At 44.9% G+C, this 20,767-nt stretch overlaps 1 protein-coding gene across 1 annotated transcript in view; it reads left to right on the top strand.

Moving 5' to 3' along the window:
* Positions 1 to 3,666: 3,666 nt before the first annotated feature.
* The window catches only part of APCDD1 (APC down-regulated 1), a 50,286-nt gene continuing 33,185 nt past the window's right edge, over positions 3,667 to 20,767 (top strand). Inside the window, exon 1 of the mRNA XM_080379019.1 lies at positions 3,667 to 13,901. Coding sequence (XP_080235145.1) covers positions 13,844 to 13,901 — 58 coding nt within the window. The 5' untranslated portion in view covers positions 3,667 to 13,843. The remainder of the gene's footprint in view (positions 13,902 to 20,767) is intronic.

Raw genomic sequence — 20,767 nt, 5'->3', positions numbered from 1 at the left:
GGAACTGCCTGTCCCCCACAGACAGGCACAGCTCTGCCCCTTCTACCACCACATAGCGTGCTGGCCTCCCCATGGCCCAGAAGCCCTGTAAGCAAGGGCAAATCCATTCTGTGAGAGCACAGCTGATGCTGGCCTCTCTAAATGCTCTGTGTGCCTGTGCTGCACGCCCGAGTACGTGCTATGTCAGAAACAGCTATGCTAGAAATTGATGAAATTATGCACAATGTTAAGAGCTTCCAGAAAGGAAATAGCAATGTTTACAAATATATAAGATGAGATTTCATCAGAAATAAACTATGTGGATACGGGATCTTGCTTCATTCCGCATAAAAAGCATGTATATTACACTGTTGGATCCAATACACTTAACAAAGACAGGAAATAAACCTCAGTCAAAATTAATTTAGCTGCCTGATCTACAGAGTACACACATGAAAATATAGTGTGCCTCATCTTCTCCTGTAGTACATGATAACGCTTACCTACTCCTTCAGGTTATTACGAGAATGTTTTAATCTGATGTAATTTAATTCAGTGCTTTAGTACCACTTACCTACAGCTCTAACAGTGAAATGGATGCATCAGTTCATTCCATATAGCAGGGTTGTTCACACAGAGCCATGTCCTCCAGACGCAGATATAGACGACAATCCCCCTGTATATAAGGTTGTTCAAGAACATAAACACAGGGCAAGACTGGAGCCTAAACTTGGTCTGTGGTACCTAGCCAGTACATTAGTTTTTGCTGGACACTGATACTTGCTATTTTTTATTGGCTTTCATTTTAATTCCTATTCTTTAATAGCCTGATTTATTTTGCACAGTGGTCCACAATTTCATAGAATAATGTGTCTTTTCTGAAAGGAATCACATGTTAAATTTTTTGTTGGTTTTTTTTTTTTTTTGGTATTGTACCACTATCTTTTCAAATTTCAAATAAAAGCATGACTGGAATAAAAGACAGTTAAATTGCATCCACATGGCTACTAATAAGCAGTCTCTAAAGTCTTAGCCAGTTGCTGAACCAAAACACAAAGCATGTGGGAAAGAAGGGGGCCTAAAACTGAAAAACAGCAATTCTGTACTTTGATTGTTTAGTCTGCATGGCTGAGGGGACATGAGTTTCGGGATAGGAGGGCAAGCATTGGAAGCCTAATGCAATTATTTGGATGCATAATGATGTTAAAGGACCTCCACCTGCATGTGTAGAACAATATGGTAAACATTCAGGTCTCTACTCTTCCAAAAACTTCTATTTGTTGTTGTTTCCTTTATACCTGTACATCTAAAAGGTCCAGACATGGTCCAGTGTCATTGCATCCAGAGCCTCGTGTGGAAGACTGAACAGCCTTACTCCTAGAGACTTCCCTAAGAGCTTGGAGCTGCTTATAAATTATCATCTTTTCAAGGCCCAAAAGTAGGGTGCAGCAAACGGTCTGCAAAACGAGTGGCATGGAGCGGGAACAGCTGCAAGAGTCCCTCAGCTTCTCTGAGCCTATTTGCAAAAGGCAAAAGGCACGCTGCATTGCCACCCAGCCTGCTCCACTCTGCAATACTCACAGAACCGGATCCCTCATGCTTCCCAGTGTGTGCGTTTTACTAAGGGACAATTATGTCTGGAAAAAATGTGAGATTTTTCACAACTGTAATACGCTGTTACTCTGCTTTCATTTCTACTCAGGCAGATAAAGTGAAAAAAACTTTCTGTTTCAGAATCCGCATTTCTTTGCTCTGACACAGATTTTGGTATGTTGATGAAAAGACAAAGGTCTTCTCTGTCCTTGCCTTGCTTTCAGAACAAGCATTCATATCTGAGCTATCTTATCTGAAGGGAATCCAGAAAGGACTGAGAAATTATGGTGTAACTAGAAGCGATCCGAATTTCAGAGGAGCAGCAGACCTCCACCCGCTGCAGTACTCACTGCTGATCCATACATCAGGCAGCCAATCTGTACCAGCAGCACTAAGAAAGTATGGCAATTACAAAGTGTTTTTCCTTGGTAGATCATGAAGCGATTGTCCCAGATGGGTAAATATATCCTCTGCTCACCAGGAAACAGAACTGAACAGAATCTGGAACGGTTTCCGTCTGAGAGGCAACCACGCCTTATTGACAAAACAGTGCCATGCATCTCGGAAATCTGAGTACCAAGATCTGACTGTAAGACCTGGAATAAATCATTAATGAGCATTAAATGCTCATTAATTTTGGACACCTCAGATGGATTCTTGTTTTAACATTAACATTTAATATTTAAACATGTATGTTTAAGAAATGTTTATAAAGATGGGTGGTTCCTTTGAACAAGAAAGAAGGATTCTGATCCCCAGATCCCCTGTTTTGGCCCCAGGCCTCTTCGCTAGATTCACAGAGGGCATTTTCTGCTAAGTAAGGTGAATTTTTTCTCTTGCCTTTCACAGAAGTGGTGGAAAATTAATCATTTATTGATGAAGCCCTGAAAAACATATTTCACCTTAAAGTAGGGACCCAGCTAAAACAGCTCAGAAAATTACGAGCCAGTGAAAACAACAGCTTACCATTGAGAACATTATGCAAACTTAATGACTGTAATTCAGGAGAAGCATTTGCTTAAGTTCAACAGGCATTCTATCTTCAGTTTCTGAATGTATGTGATGAGATTATTTGAGTTGAAATAATTATAAAAACTTATGTGGGTTAATGTTCATTGAATGCAGATACAGCCTGCAAAAAATTCTTACAATGCCAGGGCCTTTCCAAACAGATGTTTTACTTTAGTTTTACAAAACCAAGCTGCTTAATCTTGTGACACAATCTACAGTTTAGACATAAAAGGATTTGGCATAGATACATATATATATATCTATGTGTGTGTGTATGTCTGTGTGTATATATGTATACACAAACACATATGTGAACAGACACATACTTAAGATACAGCTTGAGTATTTTAACACTAATATTCATATGCAGTAGAGAAATAGTAACAGGAGAATATAATGTAGTTGGGATGATAAACTGTACCCCATTCTGCTTAGTGTTTCTTCAGCTGCAACTATGTACCAAGTGTCTTTCATTGGCAGATAAATATTTCTTCACAAAAAGCTTATAAAATGTCTCTTGTTAGCACATCTCTCTAAGTGTTAACTGCCACCATATCTCTGAGGGTGTTACTTCCCTATACCATTATATAAAAATATTTTTTGCCTATGAGTGTTTTGAATTGCCTCTGCTCTGTCCAAATATCTGAGACTGTTTAGCTAAATCATGGTTTCTTTGACTTCAGCAACAAGTGACTGCACTATTAAAAGCCTTCTGTTAAGCAAGAGGCCAGGCTAGACCAGGGCTCCCTTGGTGTGATCATCACAGAGAGAAAAAGGACCCTGAGCTCTTATAACATAAAGTCAAGGTATGAAAAAAAGAGTGGAGGTTCAAAAGCAGAGGACCAATAAGGGCTCCATCTACTCTTGAAGACCATGTTGTATCACTGCAATACAGGCAAATTTCCTTGAAACAGACTGTGGAAATGTGCCTCCATTCCCACTCTTATCATTCATAATTTCTTGAAGGCAAGATGCATAACATGCATTAAAACTTAGGACTTTGAAATGAAAAAAAAAGGGCTTAAAGCCCTTTCAGACCTAAAATGGCTCCCAGCCAACATCAAGGAGACATAAAAGTGTTTGCTTAACTTAAAGGTTTAAAATGTTGGCATTGTTTTCTTAAACTAACATTTATACAGACAATTTTTTGTTCCATGTCAAAGATGACAAATTTAAAATGCAGCCCATCACAACTCATGCTCAAGCCTGAACGACTGTCACTTCTCCTACAGTAGAAGTGAACACTTTTCACTTTTGAATACATGGACAAACCCCAATACAACAACAGAGAAAGCTGAGTACAGGACTTCCTTTCTGTTGCAATCAAACACCCCAAGAATATTTCTTTGCTCTTCCATTGTATTAGAAACGGTCAAAAATTTCTACAACAGCCTCAGGAAACATCTCCTCCTTTCCTTTTAGTGGGAATGAATCTCCTTCTCTACTTGCAAATTATTTTAGAAGCATTTAATTTGTGGTAATTTAAATTTTTCATGAGTATACTTTTCAAAGTGAGATTCTGAAAAGTTTTGCAAGAAATAAGTATGCCTATGAGATTTATGATTAAGCCAAGGCCCACAGAAATTAAATGAGATAACCAGTATAATGCTAGTTCATGGCTGAGCTGGTACTGGAACTTGAGAGTCCTGCTTCTGAGTTCTCTGATGTTAGATTGTACGGATTTGAAGAGATAGACATCTTGGACTCCCAGAGGAAAGTGCTCCAGACAAAATACATCACTGTCAGAAGTGGGTGAGATTCCACTGAAGTCATGCCATGGGTGAGTTGAGCAATTTGTCTTCAAAGAAGTTCATTGCATCTTATCTCCAGGAAGATATTAATGATATTAATGGCACATTTACGCAATGTAAGTTTCAACATGCAAATTATCTTTATTAAGACATTTCTTTCAGTTGTTTGCACTTGCTTTCAGACCGAACTATAAAGGATTTGTCACTAGCCTTGCAACCTACCCCACTTCTGCTAAAACCAAAGGTGAAACTCCCACTGACTGCAGTAGGAAACTTCTGAACTGTATAAACCTGGACAAACCCTCAAACGACATACTTGGTGGTAGAGGTGGGCTTGAAAATTGAAAAAGCAAGTAAAGGGGTAAATGCTTTTATCATGAGAGTTGGCAGAAAGTAGGCTAATTACCATCCTTTATTTGAGGACTGCTGTGCATGTCTCTGTTCCTGGGATACAAGTTCTCCGGCCTATCACGCCATAAAGCATTCCCAGTGCTTACATCTAGGACATTTGCCCAGTGAATAAGGAATACATAGCTCTTCAGAGCAAACTTCTGTACTGTCAAGACTCCCAAAACCAAGTATAAGCAAGTAAAAGAAAGTTTGGGGAGCTCATAAACAGCTACAGACTCATGTCAGACAGGAAGGAGATGAGTAATAACAGTTTGGTAATGGCTGACCATGGAAGCATGAGAGCAATTAAATTGCACTTCTCTCAAGTTCTCGATTTCCCAGCCTTGATGTTCAAGGGAGGAAGGGAGGAGGGAGTCTGTGAGTGGTGGAGCATGTTGCAGAGGGCCCTTTACACACAGCCATCTGTACTCCTCTTCCCCTTCCCTTGATTCCTTGGAGGTGTTAGCCCATAGGAATCTCAACCTTGCTGTGGTGGTATTGTCAGAAAACAGTAGCCATGCTACTAACTATATTCATAATACACAGTAATAAAAACAGATACTAGCTACAGAAAGGCACTGTTGTTTTACTCCCTGTGAGTCAAATGTTAGCTCCTATCCAGTGCTTGCGTCGCTCTGTGCCCCTCATGGAAAAATGGAAATCCACAAGGCAGATCTGGTATGACCTGAGGAATTTGGACGGGCTTTTCCTTCCAAACAGTTCCACTCATTGCAGGCAGCTTGCTCCCATTTCACACACAGTGATACTCAGAAGAAAATTCTGCTCCCCACACGTGCATCAATGCAGAGTCACGAACCAGCCGCTCACTCTGACCATGTTAGCTTCTTCCAGGTCTGGGAGAGTAGAGAGCAAAGTGAAAGTATCAGCAGCTGTTTGCCCCTTGATTCACAACGGAGGCAACTTCTGCAAAATGCTCCTTTAAAAATATCTCCAGGAGTTTACCACACTTGCATGATGAGCAGAGCACTCTGTGTGCAGACTCCTTCACATCAACAATTGCTACCAAATGTACTTTTTATTTCTGTAATGTGATGGGGAACAGCTCAGTAATTAACGAGCGGGCTGAAGAGGATATTTGATCACTGATTTATCTGCCAGGAGTAAGTTGCACACACGTGTGGCTGTAATTGGAGTAGCTGTGATTATTCCAATGGGAAAAACTGTTCCGTGGGTTGCCTGTCTGTGGGGTGTTTGTGTGTGTGTGTGTGCGCACACGCGCGTGCAACGGAGGCAGAGCAGTGTGAGGGCCACCACGTCTTGGCTGCCTTCTCCACAATCCACACCTCTGCTCTCTGTTCTCATCCTGGAGCATCCCACGTGCTCAATCCCTTACCATGCCAGGCAACACAGGTGTGAGCATGTCCCTTTCACCAGGTGTTTTTTATAACCCTCCACAGGTAGATGTTCCTTGCTGGTTTGAGGCTGGGCAGCAGTGCAAAGGGAAGGGGCTAAGAGGAGAGCTGGGGAAGGGGCTGCCGGAGCTGCAGGGGTTATAGGCGGTGGATGGTACGGGGATAAAGGGCTTCTGCACTGCTGTTAATTCCTCCCACAGCAGGAAGAGAAGGTACTGCTATGTGCTGTTTGACACAAGCTAATTGCAACTTTGTCCAGAGCAAACACAAAAGGCAGGAAGGGAGGCATGAGGGATTCTCTGGACAGAGACCATGTGACTGCTTGGGGCAGTTATCTATATTAGGCAAAGATGCAAAAGGGGACAGAGCTGCCCTCTTACTCGGGGTGGTTACTCACTAGCTATTTTCTAAAGCCTAAATAGCATCAGCCCCAGGAAACACACAGATGTCTTATGCCACCCCGCCAGTTATGCTCCTACTTCTTATACCAAGCACAGAAACGGGAGAGGAAAGAAATGAGCCAGAATTCAGCTGGTTGGTGTTTTTCCTTTCCTTCTTCTCTGCTCTTTTTATCACCTACAGTTGTAATTTAGCCACTGCTCCGAGAAACTTGGAGCTTCTCCCCAAGAAGCTGCTGGTAATATTTCCTCAGCAGATAAGCAGTTTTCCTACAGAACCTGGCAGCTTTTAAGTAGCCTAGAGAACACCTTACAGCTGCAGACAGAACTGTCTGGGAAGATTGCAGTTTACTTCAGGCAGTCAGCAAGCTGGCTGGCTGCGTATGGACTTGAAGAGCATGTACTAGGATAATGCACTATCCAGATATTTCAAAGACTTTATGCATATAGAAAATAGACATATTTTAAGCATATGTACATACATCACCTATACAAATATATGTATATAACATATATTCTACATTGGTAAATAGATGAAAATGATGGAAGGGATTCAAAACTTACTGCAGCTGATCGGGAATACCCTGAGGTGATGTAATATACAGGCTGCGCTGTAGAGGCTGTGGAATCTCGCACCCTGGAAATACTCAAAAGCCATCTGGACATGATCTTGGGCAACTGGCTCTTAGGTGGCCCTGTGTGAGCAGAGGAGCTGGACCGGATGACTCCCGGAGGTTCCTTCCAACCTCAACCTTTCTATGATTATGCGATCCTGTGATATTTCGTATTTACAGCCACACTAATGCCATTCTATCTGTGGGTAAACTCCCACCCTAAGTTACAGTTCATACCATACGTGCATTACTGTTAGACCATTAAGTTACCCACAAATTTGTACTTTTTCCCCTTACTGTTGGGGAAGCTGAGGCCCTGAGAAACCAAGTGATTTGCACTGGCCTTGCACATCAGGCCAGAGCAGAGGCTTGACTCTGGCCTCTGTTCCATCCTGGCTGCCAAGACTAGAAATGGTAAGTCTCCAAGACTTCATTACTTACGTTTTTCCTCCTCCTTATTTTCAAACTACTTGGGAAAACTTACATTTTTTTGGAGCCAACTGTGCCCTCAGTGGCCATGCTGACACCTCGATTATGTCATTGCCTGAAACTGCACGGCAGTGGTATTCTTTTGCTTAAAGATGCTAGTTAGACCCCTTTGGGAAGAAGCTTTGATAAAATGCACTTATGCTTGAACATACAAGTGGATCTGAGAGCCAGGATCCTGATTCTAAAATTCAGTGAATATTCTGAACAAGAGTCAGCTTTGTAACTAATGGAGAAAAAATGCCTGCATGTGGGTATGCTTGAGATATCTGCAGAACTCCAAGACCATCGTATCCGCATTTCAAGATCAAGATTGAAAGTGGCTGTTATAATACCACACTGAGAAATAGCCTTAGCACAAGAATGAGACCAGATACAGACCGGCCAAAGGGCCACTACAAAAACCCAGGAGCACTGTGAGACAAGGTCATACTTTCAACTTGTGTTTAGCCATTCGTGTATCTGAGGCACATTACAAGAGATTGGTCAGCAAAACCAAACACTGACCAAAACCATGAAAGAAAATTTCCCACCTGCTCCCTTAAGGCAACGCTCAGGGTCCAACTGACCACTACTCAGGTCAGCTGCGGGCAGAAGGGCAGGAGGGCTTCCCTCGCCCCTTGCAGAGGAACAGCTCTATCTTTACCAGGGCTGCCTGCAATACATTCAGTTTTCCCACTCTTTGTCTCTCCCCTGGTGCAGAAGATCACCAAATGGAATGAAGACCAGGGGCAGTGCTCCCTGAGGGATGAAAATCACATTTCCCCAAGGATGTTATTAACCTGAAGAAGCATTGGCCCCAAAGGGACTACAAGAAGAATATAAACTAAGAAAGTAGCTCCCAGGTGTGTTAGCTGCTACTTGAGACTCTTACACAGGTTTGGCAGGGCATGTTAATCCATTTTTCAGTTTGGAAATGAAAACTGCTTCTTTGGATAGTTTATAAAAAATTGTCAGAAATTCCATTTTCTCTGAGAAATTAATCAAAATCAAAGTTCAATTTCACTCTGAGAAAATATAAGCAGTGACGAACACTGTACATGTGCTTAATTTTTTCCAGAAGTTTTCTTTTGTTGTCAGCAATGGAAACAATCATTACTCTGACCAGTTGCACAGCACTGCAGAGCAAGAAGATACATACATAGAGGGCATTTTTGCCCAGACTGCAACAGTTTTTCAATCTGCTGGTTCGACTGTGTGGGGTAGTTTGGGTTTTTTTAAGTCACAACATCAGAAAGCCACTGTGCAAACAATAAGAGGCATAAACAACATTTATGAAGGTATTTTTACCACACTCATTTTCGTGGTATTTGAGTGCCATGAATGAATGAAATTGGCAGCGCTGGAGAGGGTTAGTGCTTGTACGTACACTGGATGAAGAAATACCTTTGGCCCTTGTTTGCCATGCTTCCAGATGAATGCTGTCAGCATACAACAAGCACTAGCTGTTCCAGCTGGCATTTCCAACAGCCTCATCCAGGGCCTTGCTCCAGCCCTTGCTATAGTCAAAGGCAAGACCCCCGCCACGCACACTGGGAGCTGGTCCCAGCCCTAAAGCTCTGGTTGCAGCAACAGCACCATGAAATTGTCCATGCTCATATTAAAGTAATTCTACACAGAGAGGTTCCTCTTTGGCTCTGAACAATCAAATCACAAGCACATTTTAAATGCCAGAAACAAGTGGAGAAACAAGGAGGAGAGAGCTTATTTTATGGAAAGCCATTTGCTTTGCTTTTTACATCTTTCTTCGATTTCTTTGTCTGGGATGGCCCGAGCTGCACAGGGTCTACTCTTCACATCATTTTATACCTTTATTCCCACCTACTCTTTAAACTGTTCTAGGAAATTTAAAAAACCTGCTTCATATAACTACATTTTTGTGAAACCAGCAAGTCTATTCTAGCAGATGGGCTCTGTCTCTGTGTGTGTGTGTACATGCATGTCTCTGCATGTATCTGAAAAAAACGGAGGGAAAAGAGCCTATCCTGACAGCCATAAGACCTTCTTTTTTACTATGTTTGGTCTATATTTTCTATACCTATTACCAGGTAGCAAAGCTTCAACATACGCATTGTGTCTTAGATGACTAAAATAAATGCATTTGCAAAACATACTTCTCAGATCAGTTATCTACCTAAACAAGGAAAAGCAATATAGGACAGACCTCTGTGGTAACCTGTACCATCTCAGAGGCACAGGCTGCAGGTGAGCATTACCACAGGTACACGCTTGAGAAAACCAAAACCAGATTCACCATCCCTTAAAATAATCACAAAAGTCCGCTGGCTTCAGTGGCTGCATTGAAGATCAGGTCTCTGGTAGGGGAAGGTGAAATATTCTGCACAATTTGGGACTCAAATATCTAGAAAAAGGTTCTTTGTTACTTTTTGCAACAAAGAATAAGGGAAAAATCAGCAGCTTAAACACCGTATTCTAAAAATACAAAAATAATAGATGCAGTAACTGATAAACCCTGCTATACCCCAGAAACTATAGTGTTTTCAGTCCAAATTGAAAGGAGAAACAAACTAATTCCCATTTGTTTTACATCATAAAACAGTTTAACTTCTCCCTCAAACAGCTGAAGCCAAAATAAGAAATCACATAGTGCGTATTTCTATGTATCAGACAGGCTCCAGGCTCATCTTGTGGATTCTAACTCAAGCTGGACATGTAGGAAAACTTCTCTCCAAATCATTTAATTTGATGTATTTGTCATGGACAATTCACATATACAAATCTGACAGACATTTGATTCTTTGTGAATTAGTCACTGCACTCCTTTCCAATAAGTCCCGCTCCTTTGACTTATTCAAAGGAACATATTGTCTTTTTAAAAACATAATATAGCCATTAGCAAATCATAGATGTGGCACTGCCAAAACATTACCAAGTCAAAGAGTTCTGCCCCATCTCATTCTTCCCCACAGTATAGTGTCCCACATGCTCACTGCCTCCATTCTTTCCCATCCTCTCTCTTTTAGATATCTTTCACCACCAGATTGGCATTGGCAGCCAGCCAGCCAGCCGGCACTTAAGCCAGGCAAGTGCTATGCTGATATGCCTAGATCTTTGAAGTGTCACACAACAAGTCCAACAAGTTAGTTTTCTTCCTATTTTAATAATTTTGCAGAGGCCCCCAGCCACAAAGTACATTTCCCATCTTTTTTTTTTTTTTTTTTTTTTCAGAACAGCTCCTTTCTGTGCAAACTTCTGCAGACGACTTCCTTCTTGAAATGCTTTGACTTCTATGGTATTTTTGATAGTATGGCAGAGAGATGCCTTTTTAAATTATTTTACATTATACCCACATTAGGTATATACCCTGCCCCAGGAGCCCAAGTTCAGAAAGTCATGGTTGGATTGGTTAATACAATTTTTAATGAGCACTGATGTGACATGCTGCCTAGATCAAAGGGCAAAGAGCTGTTATTTGTCACTGGCTCCCATTACAGCATTCTGAACAGGGACACAGTAATGAAACAAGTAGGACTGGGTATTTTTTTAAAAAAATATTGTGCACCAGGCAGAAGAAGCCCCATACCCTTAAAATAACACAAAACAAAAAAGACAAGTAAAAGACAAAGTACAGTCTGTTGGTTTTGGCACATTCCCCTATGTCTGAACCCACTGAGTATTGATTTCATTTCATTACCACATCTAGAAGCTGCACCGATAGTAAATCACAAGTGGAGTCTAATTTACCAAGTTGGCCAACGGAGCCATAAAATCATTGCCCTTTCCTCTTATGAAAAGCTGTTAGTGATGCTGCCGTGAGGGACTGTCACTTCCCACAAGAGAAATCATGAGCTTCTGAGATAATTGGCTTTTGGGATAAATACTTTTTTGCAGGCGATTCTTAGCCTCATCTTTTTGCAGATTATTATGTTGATCAATCTGAGGACAGTAAAGCAGGTTGTGTCTATAGAAAAGGACTCTGCTTTTTGATGTTGCTGCTCTCATACAATTATATTGCAAAACTGCTAGTCCTTAGTTACTGCTCACAGTGATGCTGGCCCACCTTTTACATTCAGGCAAATAGCAGGTGACTTACATTAGGAGCCTTCCTGCATGCTGTATTACCCGTACGCCTGCCAAACACGTCAGAGTCCTCAAGCTGGCTTCTTCCACCAGGCAGGAATCCCTCGTAATAATCTGGTGCTTATGGCCAACAACAGGTCGATCCGCTCTCCCACATACGCTGCCTCTCACTTCTCTCTCTATCACCTGTTCACACGCCTGGCATTATCTCGCTGATCAATCTGGCAGGAACTTCTCTTAGGAGAGGCAACCCTCACACACAGATCTGAAGTACATCATGGGTCCTGAAGACTCAGAAATAGAGATGCTTGTACCGGATTTAAGCAAACTTCGTTTTCCTTACTCACTAGATCTGTTTCACTTATTGAACATGCAGGTGAAGAAAAACTACTTGGGTGTCTCTGCCACTGTAGGATTGCTACAAGTGGCGCAATCAGAATTTTGCCCTGGATTAGTCCTGGAAACAGCCAAGTGGACACACAAGGCTTTTTCCGAATGCACTGCATCTATGGCAAGAATCGCCTCCTTTCACACATGTGCATGACAAACACATCTGTGGCAACTACAGGAACGGGTGGAAGACAAGCAAGCAATGTCAGCCAAGGCTATTTTTACAGCATTACCTAGTGTTACCTGCTTATATTCATAGACATATGTTGCTTTTCTCTGTGCATCTCTGTCCAGGTCACTGGAAGGCTATCTGACAGCCACAGCCTTGCACAGACTGCCACCAAGGGCTCTGGAAACTATCCTTACTGGCTTGAAAAACATTTGTGTGAAGACACAAACGTAGCCCTGAGAATCCAAGGCACTGGAGCTCTAATTCTGGCTCACCGCTCACTTGTTTCTGTCCCAGTTTCCTCCCTGTATAAGTGAGGAAGATTAAATTTATTCTTCCCTCTCAAGGGAGTTGGAAGGAATCATCATTTGTATTTCTTTTTAAACACGCAGCATGTAAACAGCTCGGTTGAGCTGTTCAGAACTCAGTTATGTTGTCGTTTTCTGAAAATTTCCTCCAATTTGTTACACATTCTTTGCAATGAGGCCCTACAGCTGAGCCCACGAGCCTAAATGCGAACTAGAAAACACGCTTCCTTGTCGAGAGGTTACAGAAGAAAACCCTGCGCTTCGACGCAGGCTGCACACCGGCAACTCACATGCACAACGTTAAGTCCACGCGTGTTTGCATGGCCAGGGCCTCACACCAGACTAAAAAGCAAAACTCATCAACAACAGAGTGAAAAGCATGCAGGAGTGTGCAGCACCGAAGGCGGCAACCTTGACAGCTATTTTTAGCCTTTAAAACGCCCGATTTACGCGGAAAGCCGCAACCACACAAAGGCTTCTTTTCGCGGCAAAGCTGCACGCCAACTTTCGTGCTCTCCAGCCTGCGGGCGCAGCGGCAGCGGCGGGGCCGCCCGCGGCCCCGGGGAAAGCGGGGTACGGGCGCCGGCAGCCGCGGGGTACGGGTGCAGGCAGCCGCGGGGTACGGGCGCCGGCAGCCGCGGGGTACGGGCACCGGCAGCCGCGGCTCCGCCGGCGCCTCCCGCCCCTGCTCGGGCGCCTTCCCCGCAGCTGGGAAGGGACCGGCCACCCCGCCCGCTCTCCCACCCGCGCGTCCCTCGGCCCCACGGGCGCGGCCTCACGGCCCCCGGGCTCAGCCCCCCCCGCAGCCCGGTGCCGGCCGTGCCTCGGCCCCGCCACCCGCGCCCCGCGTGGCCGCCCGCCGGTCCCCCGCCGACCCTTCCCCCGCCGTGGGAGCGGTGTCCGGCGTCGCGGCGGAGCCGCCCCCTCCCCGCCCCGGGACGAGTCCCCACCTCCCGACCCCTCCTTCTCCTCCTCCTGCTGGAAAGGGAAATATGAAGCGGAGCCGCCGCTGCGCTCGGCGGAGACGGCGGGAGACACGGCGGTGGAGCGGGCACTCTCGGGCACCGAGCGGCGGCCGGGGCGGGAGCCCTGAGCGGCGGGGGCCTTGAGCGGCGGGAGCCCTGAGCGGCGGGGGCCCTGAGCGGCGGAGGCCCTGAGCGGCGGGGGCGGCGGCGGTGGTCTCCGGCCCCGGAGGGTGCCCGGCGGTCCGCGGCCCCGCCAGCCGCCTGCTCCCAGCGCCGGGCCGTGGGCTGCCCGCGGCGGTGCTGAGGCGCGGGCGGCGCGGCGGGAGGTGGCGGCCGGAGCGCAGGAGCGGGGAAGGGGCTCTGCGTGGCGGGGAGATGTCCGCCCCGTACGGCAGCCTGATGAGATACCTGTTCCCAGCCCTGCTGCTGCACGGTGAGTGCGGGGCCGGGGGGGGGGGGTGCGGGCCGGCTGCCCGGGGGTCCCCGCCGTCGCGGGTGCGCCCGAAAAGCTGGCTGAGTTGCGAAGGGGGCCCCGCGGCTCGCTGGCTGGTGGGGGCAGAGGGTCGCGGGTGGGTGCGCTCGCCCTCCCGATGGCGGCCGTCGGTCCCGGCCGCTCGGGCCCGGGGGTCTGGCAGAGGAAAGGTCCGTATGGATGCCGAGGCGGGCAGAGACCCTGCCGGCGCTGCGCGACCCCGGCGGTTAGCGGCACCCCTTGGCACACCGGGTGGGCGCGGCGTGGAGCCGCAGCCCGCCGGGCCGGGTGGGACCACGCAAAAGGCGCCGCGCTCCCGGGCTGTGCCGGCGGCGCTGGGTTGCGCGCCCGGCGCTGCCTGGATGGAGCCGCTGGCCCGGGCACCTCACGCAAAGGCTCTTCCTCGCCGGCGGGCGAGGGGCTGGCGCTGCCAAGCCACGGGGAGCCTGGCCGGGGCGTCCGGCGGCGTCCGCGTTTCAGCGGCAGGCGAGGAAGCGGGCTTTGCCGTGGGGGTGTCGGCTGGGAAGCCGGGGGCAGCGGGGCGTGCCAGCACCGGGGCTTGCACAGACGGAGAAGCCTTTGCTGCGGCGCACGGGGACCGGGGGTGTCGTTACGCACAGTCCCGCCTCGACACTCGCAGCTTCGCCCTGGTCTGACGTTTCCCTGAAACTGCACAGTAGGCAAAATTTTAATGAGGAAAGCCAGTGTATTTAAACTTAAAATTACAAGTTCATCTTGTCGATCCGTATTTAAGCACTTAAACAGATAACCCATCTTTCCAGAAAGCCAGTGTTCTTCAAGAGCAGCTCCTGAAAAGGGGGTTACTTAATGAGCTGCTTAGGTATGGCTAAGATTTGGCAGCCAGATTAGAAAAATCTGGGCGCGATATTCTGAAAGTGTGACTCAACTTACTCAGTTACAGCATCGTTCTGAAGAGTGTTCCTAATTCTCATGTACTTCGTAGCATGTAGCCTTCTTCAGTTCATGTTCTTAGGACCCCAAGTTTCCTTGTAAAGAGAGGAAATTTTTTTAACCATTACAATGCAAGTGACCTACATGGAGTCAGCGTGAGATCTGTGAGCTGGGGTGAAGATTTCAAAGTTATTCCTGGGGTTGATTTTGTGAAGCAGGGATTGCCTCTCTGTGTTTGTACAAGTGCTAAGCACGCAGATGGCATTTAATAAATAATAAGAAGCATGGGTTTCTGATTGTGTATTTTCTTTTGAGAAAGAAAGAGCAGGAGACCCTGTTCCCCAGGAGGGGGTTTTATACCTTTCTCACAGCTCAGCTATGAAATCCGGAGAGTGCAGAAACGTGTTTAGCTGAGCCAGACCTGCTGGGACGCCAGAGGTGTTCTTTAGAACTCTGTGATCTGAGATGTAAAAGTCGAAATGGGAGGTTTGAAGTTAGAGGGTAAAGAGAGGAGGTGTAATTACAGGGTTGGACTCCCCAGCTCATCTGCTTGGAATTACAGAACAGAGCTGAACCCTGGCTGGAGCAGGAAACAAATCAAGGCCAGTGATCAGATCAAAAAGGCAGCTGCCAAAAGAGGATGAAGGAGGAAAATCATCTATTTCTTCCATATGCAATTGTGTTTCACCAAATAACATAAACCTAAGCTCTTGTAGAAAGACAGAACTCAGCACCTTGCATGTGAAGATAAACACCTCTGTAATAGTAGTGCACAGTTTGGATCTGAGCTTCAAGCACTGGGAAGCTGCTGCCCTCTTACAAACTTGAAAATTACATCAGTGGCATATAACGCGCTGAAATGTATCCTGTCTAAATGTATTTACCCTGTTAGCTTTAACTTGGCCTAGAGTTCTTCCCTCTGTGCCATAGAGTCGATAGGAACATCCCCCAGTCAGCGGCTAGCCTGAATTGGTAATATGTAAGAATAACCAGCAATCCCAGGGGATCACAGTGCTAAGCCTCTTTATGCCACTTGTTGTTTTCCTTTGCATTTCTATTGCATGTGGCAATTTAAGGGTTAAAAGCGAGTGAGTGTGAGTGGGTGGTTGAGGATTTTGGGGGCTTAAAAGTTTTATAACAGAAGTTGGCTAAAGCTTCTTTCAATATGTTAAGAAATGCCTACTTTAACATCACTGAATTGAAATTTGGAAAAACTTGTCTTCATTAATCAAAATAAAACCTGTACAGTGTCAAAAAAAAAAAAAAAAGTTTGCAGCTGGAAGTTGTCCATTATCACTGTTTTCTTTGCTTAGACAAAAAGCCACAGAAGTTTCAGATGTCAAATGCTAAGATCATTCAGCTCCAGAACACCTGATTAATAAAAGCTACATTCAAGTAGATTCAAAACAAATTTGGATAATTTCTTTTGTAAACGTAAACTTTTTTACAAATACAGATGCTATGAAGAAACTTCAGTGTATTTCTGATTATGTTTCTCTTAGAGTAATGAATTAGAAACTTTAAACCAAGTTGTTGATTTCATGGAAATAGTACTAATAAAGGTGATGAAGACAGAACTGCGAGGCTTTTTGGAGCGAAACTGTTTATGCTTTTAAAAGCTCTCTGGCAATACTGCTTAAATTAGTTACATAGAAGTGTTTTATTTCAAAACCTGTTCAAGAAAATAATATGTAAATGCATCAGAAGATACCAACACTCATATCCATAAAATGGAAAAATATTGGGCGCCATACTAGAGGCATATGTGATCTGTTCCCTCAGGAAAGTACTGCATCTGGAAATCTGGAAGACAATAAAGAGAGAAAAAGGGGGAGAGACACCGCTCAGTGTAAGGCTTATGGAGTTTGCAGGGAGAGTTAGAAGGTGGACTCAATTTTATTCACAATTTCATCAGTGTAAATTCGATTTCACTGATCTCTGTAGCTTGACTATGGGCTAACAGTGGTGCGATGTAGGTGTCATGAACAGTAAGGGCAATTTTTACGCCCTGTAGAGTGTCGGTAGGAGGTAGGCTGGCAGGCTGTGGTGCCCAAAGCTAGCCTCAACCATGAAGGCAAATACCTTCAGCTATTCAAGGCAAGGCTAGTATTTTATTACAGACGCGACGCTTTAAGCAGGGCTGGTAGAGGGTAGGATTATATGTAGCGGGCTCGTTTGGCATTGTCTTTACTCAGACACAAGTCCTGTTGGTGTTGGGAGCAGTTCCACCTGAATAAGTCCTGGTGCTGAGGTGTGGTCGGAGGATGGGGCAGAGGTCTGCAGGCTGCGTGGCAGATGTCTCTGACAGAGAGCAGATGTTCCCTTCAAAGAGAGCAAGACCGAACTACCATTGATATTGAACTGCACTAACGGCCCAGCGCTGTACCCACTCATCCCACTGGTGCCAGTGGCAGAGTTCCCGCTGCCCTGCAGGGAGGTGGCCTTTAACCCTTCAGAGTTTCGTAAAGAAGCCCATGCTCCTGGCAGCAGTGTTTCACCTGACCCGGGTAGCAAGCAGCAGGCATCCCAGCTTAGAGCTGAACTTCAGCTTAGCAGAGGTTATCAGCTGTGCAACTGCTGGGTTCTCTGACCTCTTCCAAGAAGGGGCATCAAGTAAGGACCAAGGTGTCCAGGAGTTTCTCTTTAGCTGTCCCATCTGAACATACTTTAGATCTCTCTTCAGGACCTTCCACCCTCTGAAACGTTTATTTCACATCTCTTTGAAAGCTGTACCTGGAAACTGTATGCACAAGAAAGGCAACAGATACATGTGAAAGGAAATCGTCGTCCCGTCTGCTGCCGTAAAACCCAGCTTTCCTTTTCCAGCCCTTTTGTTTGTAGTAGCTAATTTAGGTCCCAATCTTGCAAGAACTCTTTGAAGTTTCAAGTGAAGGGAAAACACTGGTAAACACAGACCGTGGCTTGGTAACAGGACATTATATTCTCCATGGCAATTATGTAAGTTTTCACTGTAGCTAAAAGCCTGTCACAGGCGTTATCTAACACTATCCCACATCAAGAAAGAGCGTAATCCAGATGTCTATTTATTTAATTGTGCAGGGCAACTGCCCAGATAAGGAGAGCTATAAACTTAATCCAGCCAATTATTCTTTATCTGTTGTAAGGTTTTTCAAGTTCCAAACAAGTTCTAACTTGAAAAGAGTTTGCTGCAGAAATAAAGCACGAACATTAAAATGTTTCTATCCCAGATGAAGCCATCACGTATTTTGAACTTGTACGGTCACTCAAGGTTGTTGTAACTCATAGTAAAATCGTGGTCTTCTGGATTTACATTGCTATAAATTAAAGAAAAAAGTGAAGTGGTTTCTGCTGAGCAATCCAAATCCGAAGCCAGGTTTGAATCCTACTATTCAGGTAACATTTATTCTCCCATTTAGCAAAGGGTGAACCTGCTGAATGCCTAGTAGCTTGGAGTCTGGTTTGAAGCACTACACTTGAACATGTTTGAAGCCATGGTGTAGATTCTGGTAGAGGTGCTCATTAAACTGATTAAATCTAAACAGTTTAAGATTTAGGATTATTTGCACTATACTTCTGCAATCTGGCATAGCTCAGAACAGAATTTGGCCATGGTGTTTAGGCGTGAATTAAATTATAAGAATTTGTTCCAGCACAACCCTACTTATTATCTGTGTTGCAATTGTATGTTATTTGCATACTATTTTTCAGAAAACTGAAACATTTATTCTAGCAGCTGGCAGTTTTTTGCAGAAGTGTTAGCGGAGAGCTTTGTCAGAGCCATTTTTGAAACACATTTGAGTAACACGCTGCCAACAGATTGCCCTTTTAAGATTCGTATTTTACTCGCAGCTACATGCAGAAATCTTTGAAGAACTTGAAAGTAACCTATCTTCCCATAACAATTATTTTATCTTGGATGGTTGTTCCCACGTCAGACACAGGTTTATAGGTGAATCTGAGAGCCTGAAGTCCTCCTCTGTCTGTTGTGGTGCGTACCTCTATCCATCCTACTGGAGCAGCAGCTGTGCAGACCTCCACCTTCCCACTTGGATGTTACATCTTCCCCTGTAAAGTGTAATGTGTGAGGGCCCGGGCAGGGATCCCCAGCTAGCTGTAGCACCTCTTACACTATTTTCAGTTAGTTTGATGCTGAAACTGTGATCCACACTGCTAGGGCTTGATTATGAAAGAGAACTTGGAGAACAACTCATCGGAAAATGCATTTGTTTTGCTTTGCTTTTCCAGCTGGCATTTCTGATGGATTCTGGAATTTTCCTTCTCCTTTTGGACTTGCTCCTTTGTGTAAACAGCTGGTGTGGGGTGGGTGATACAATCTTACAACCTCTGGTTGTGGTGTTGCTAAAGTGAAAGCCGACCAGAGGCTTCACAGGATTACTGCTGTTAGTCTCATACAAAGATAGTTTTTTGTTTGAAGTCTGTCACACTTTTGAGTAATAACATGGTGGATTTTATTTTTATTTTTTAACAAGTGGGTAAGATTCCTTTCATAATACCCCAGCATTTAAAAGGCAGTCAGTCAGAGAGAGTCTGAGATTCTTCCATGGCGTGTCCTGGAGGTATTGAAACCTACCATCTGTCTGCGCTGTAGAGAGTAGCAGACTTGGATCTCCTTGAATGAAAGTTGTGTCTCCAACTATGTTGCAACTGCGTCTAGGCTCCAAAGTGGGCTTTTAAAGAGCCATGAAATTCTTTTCCTAGTTTCCTGAAAGCACATATTTTACCTCGAGCCTTCCAGCAGCATCCCGTTTAACGTGGCCAAATAGATCTTTCACAACTAGTGGCATCATCCCTGCAGGACCTCAGCTTTGCAGGACACTTGGTTGTGCACCACCGGGGTGGAGCAGGGGGACACTGCGCTGCCCCTGAGCACCTGCTGAGAGCAGAAGCACGGGAAGGCAGCGTGCGGCTTACTGCCCTGCGTGGGAAACGTATCGCCGGTCTTGGTGTTTGATCTTCAGATGGGATAAGGGGAAGTTAAGGCTCCTCTGCACACTAGTTGTATGTGCAGGCATATGTCAGTAAATACAAAAGCATTGAAACGATTACTTGGTAAGGAAGAAGGCTGTGCTAAATTATTTCCTAACCCCAGCAACACAAACATAGGTAAAGGTCCCATCGCTGCCTTTTGATTTTATACCGTAATTGATACTCAGATATTCCTGTCCTACTTACATGGTATTGCCTAGCATGTGTGTATTTCTACATCCCTTCCTCTGTCTCTGCAGCCGTCCTTACCTTCTCATGCCTGTCTTGATTACCTAAGCTTGTTCATGCCCTCATTTGTCACAGTTGGGTGGATAGAGTCCCAAACAAACACCCTCTTTGCAGGTACAGATTTCTGGGGCTATTGAAGCAGATCTCCCTTCCGTTCACTGGTTATGGTTGGTCATTTGCAAGTTGCAGACAGAACTACATACATGTGACAGAGAGAGTGGGGACCCAATGGCTTTTGGACTATATCAAAGAAAAGACACTGTGTAATACCACATAAAGTTTGGCTTCTGTTCAAAAACCTCTTCATTATTTCCTCCAGGGAATAACTGGGAATGCATAATGTGGTTACTGCATTTTCTCGCTTGATATGTGCACAAACAAGATGGTAGCCACCCACAGAAGGATTTTTGCTTGGAGAAATTAAACACCCAAGTATGTTTGAATGAATAAATGATTCATTTTTAAGTGCATCTGTATTCATGAATCATATGACATGAGCTAGGCAAAAATACAACTGTTTAAAAGCAAGTGGTATAATAAATACACTTTGGAAATAGTCACTTGAACCATTTCAAAACCTCCTCTTGATGGCAGGTTTCAAACACTTAACAACTTCAAGTGGAAATGTAAATTTTCAAAGGCTTTTTCAGTGTGAGATAATTTGTATGCAGGACACATTCTAACAGCTACGTTTCTGT

Source organism: Falco punctatus (assembly GCF_963210335.1).
Source record: "Falco punctatus genome assembly, chromosome: 3".
NCBI lineage: Eukaryota > Metazoa > Chordata > Aves > Falconiformes > Falconidae > Falco > Falco punctatus.
This window is presented reverse-complemented; position numbering and strand designations above follow the sequence as displayed.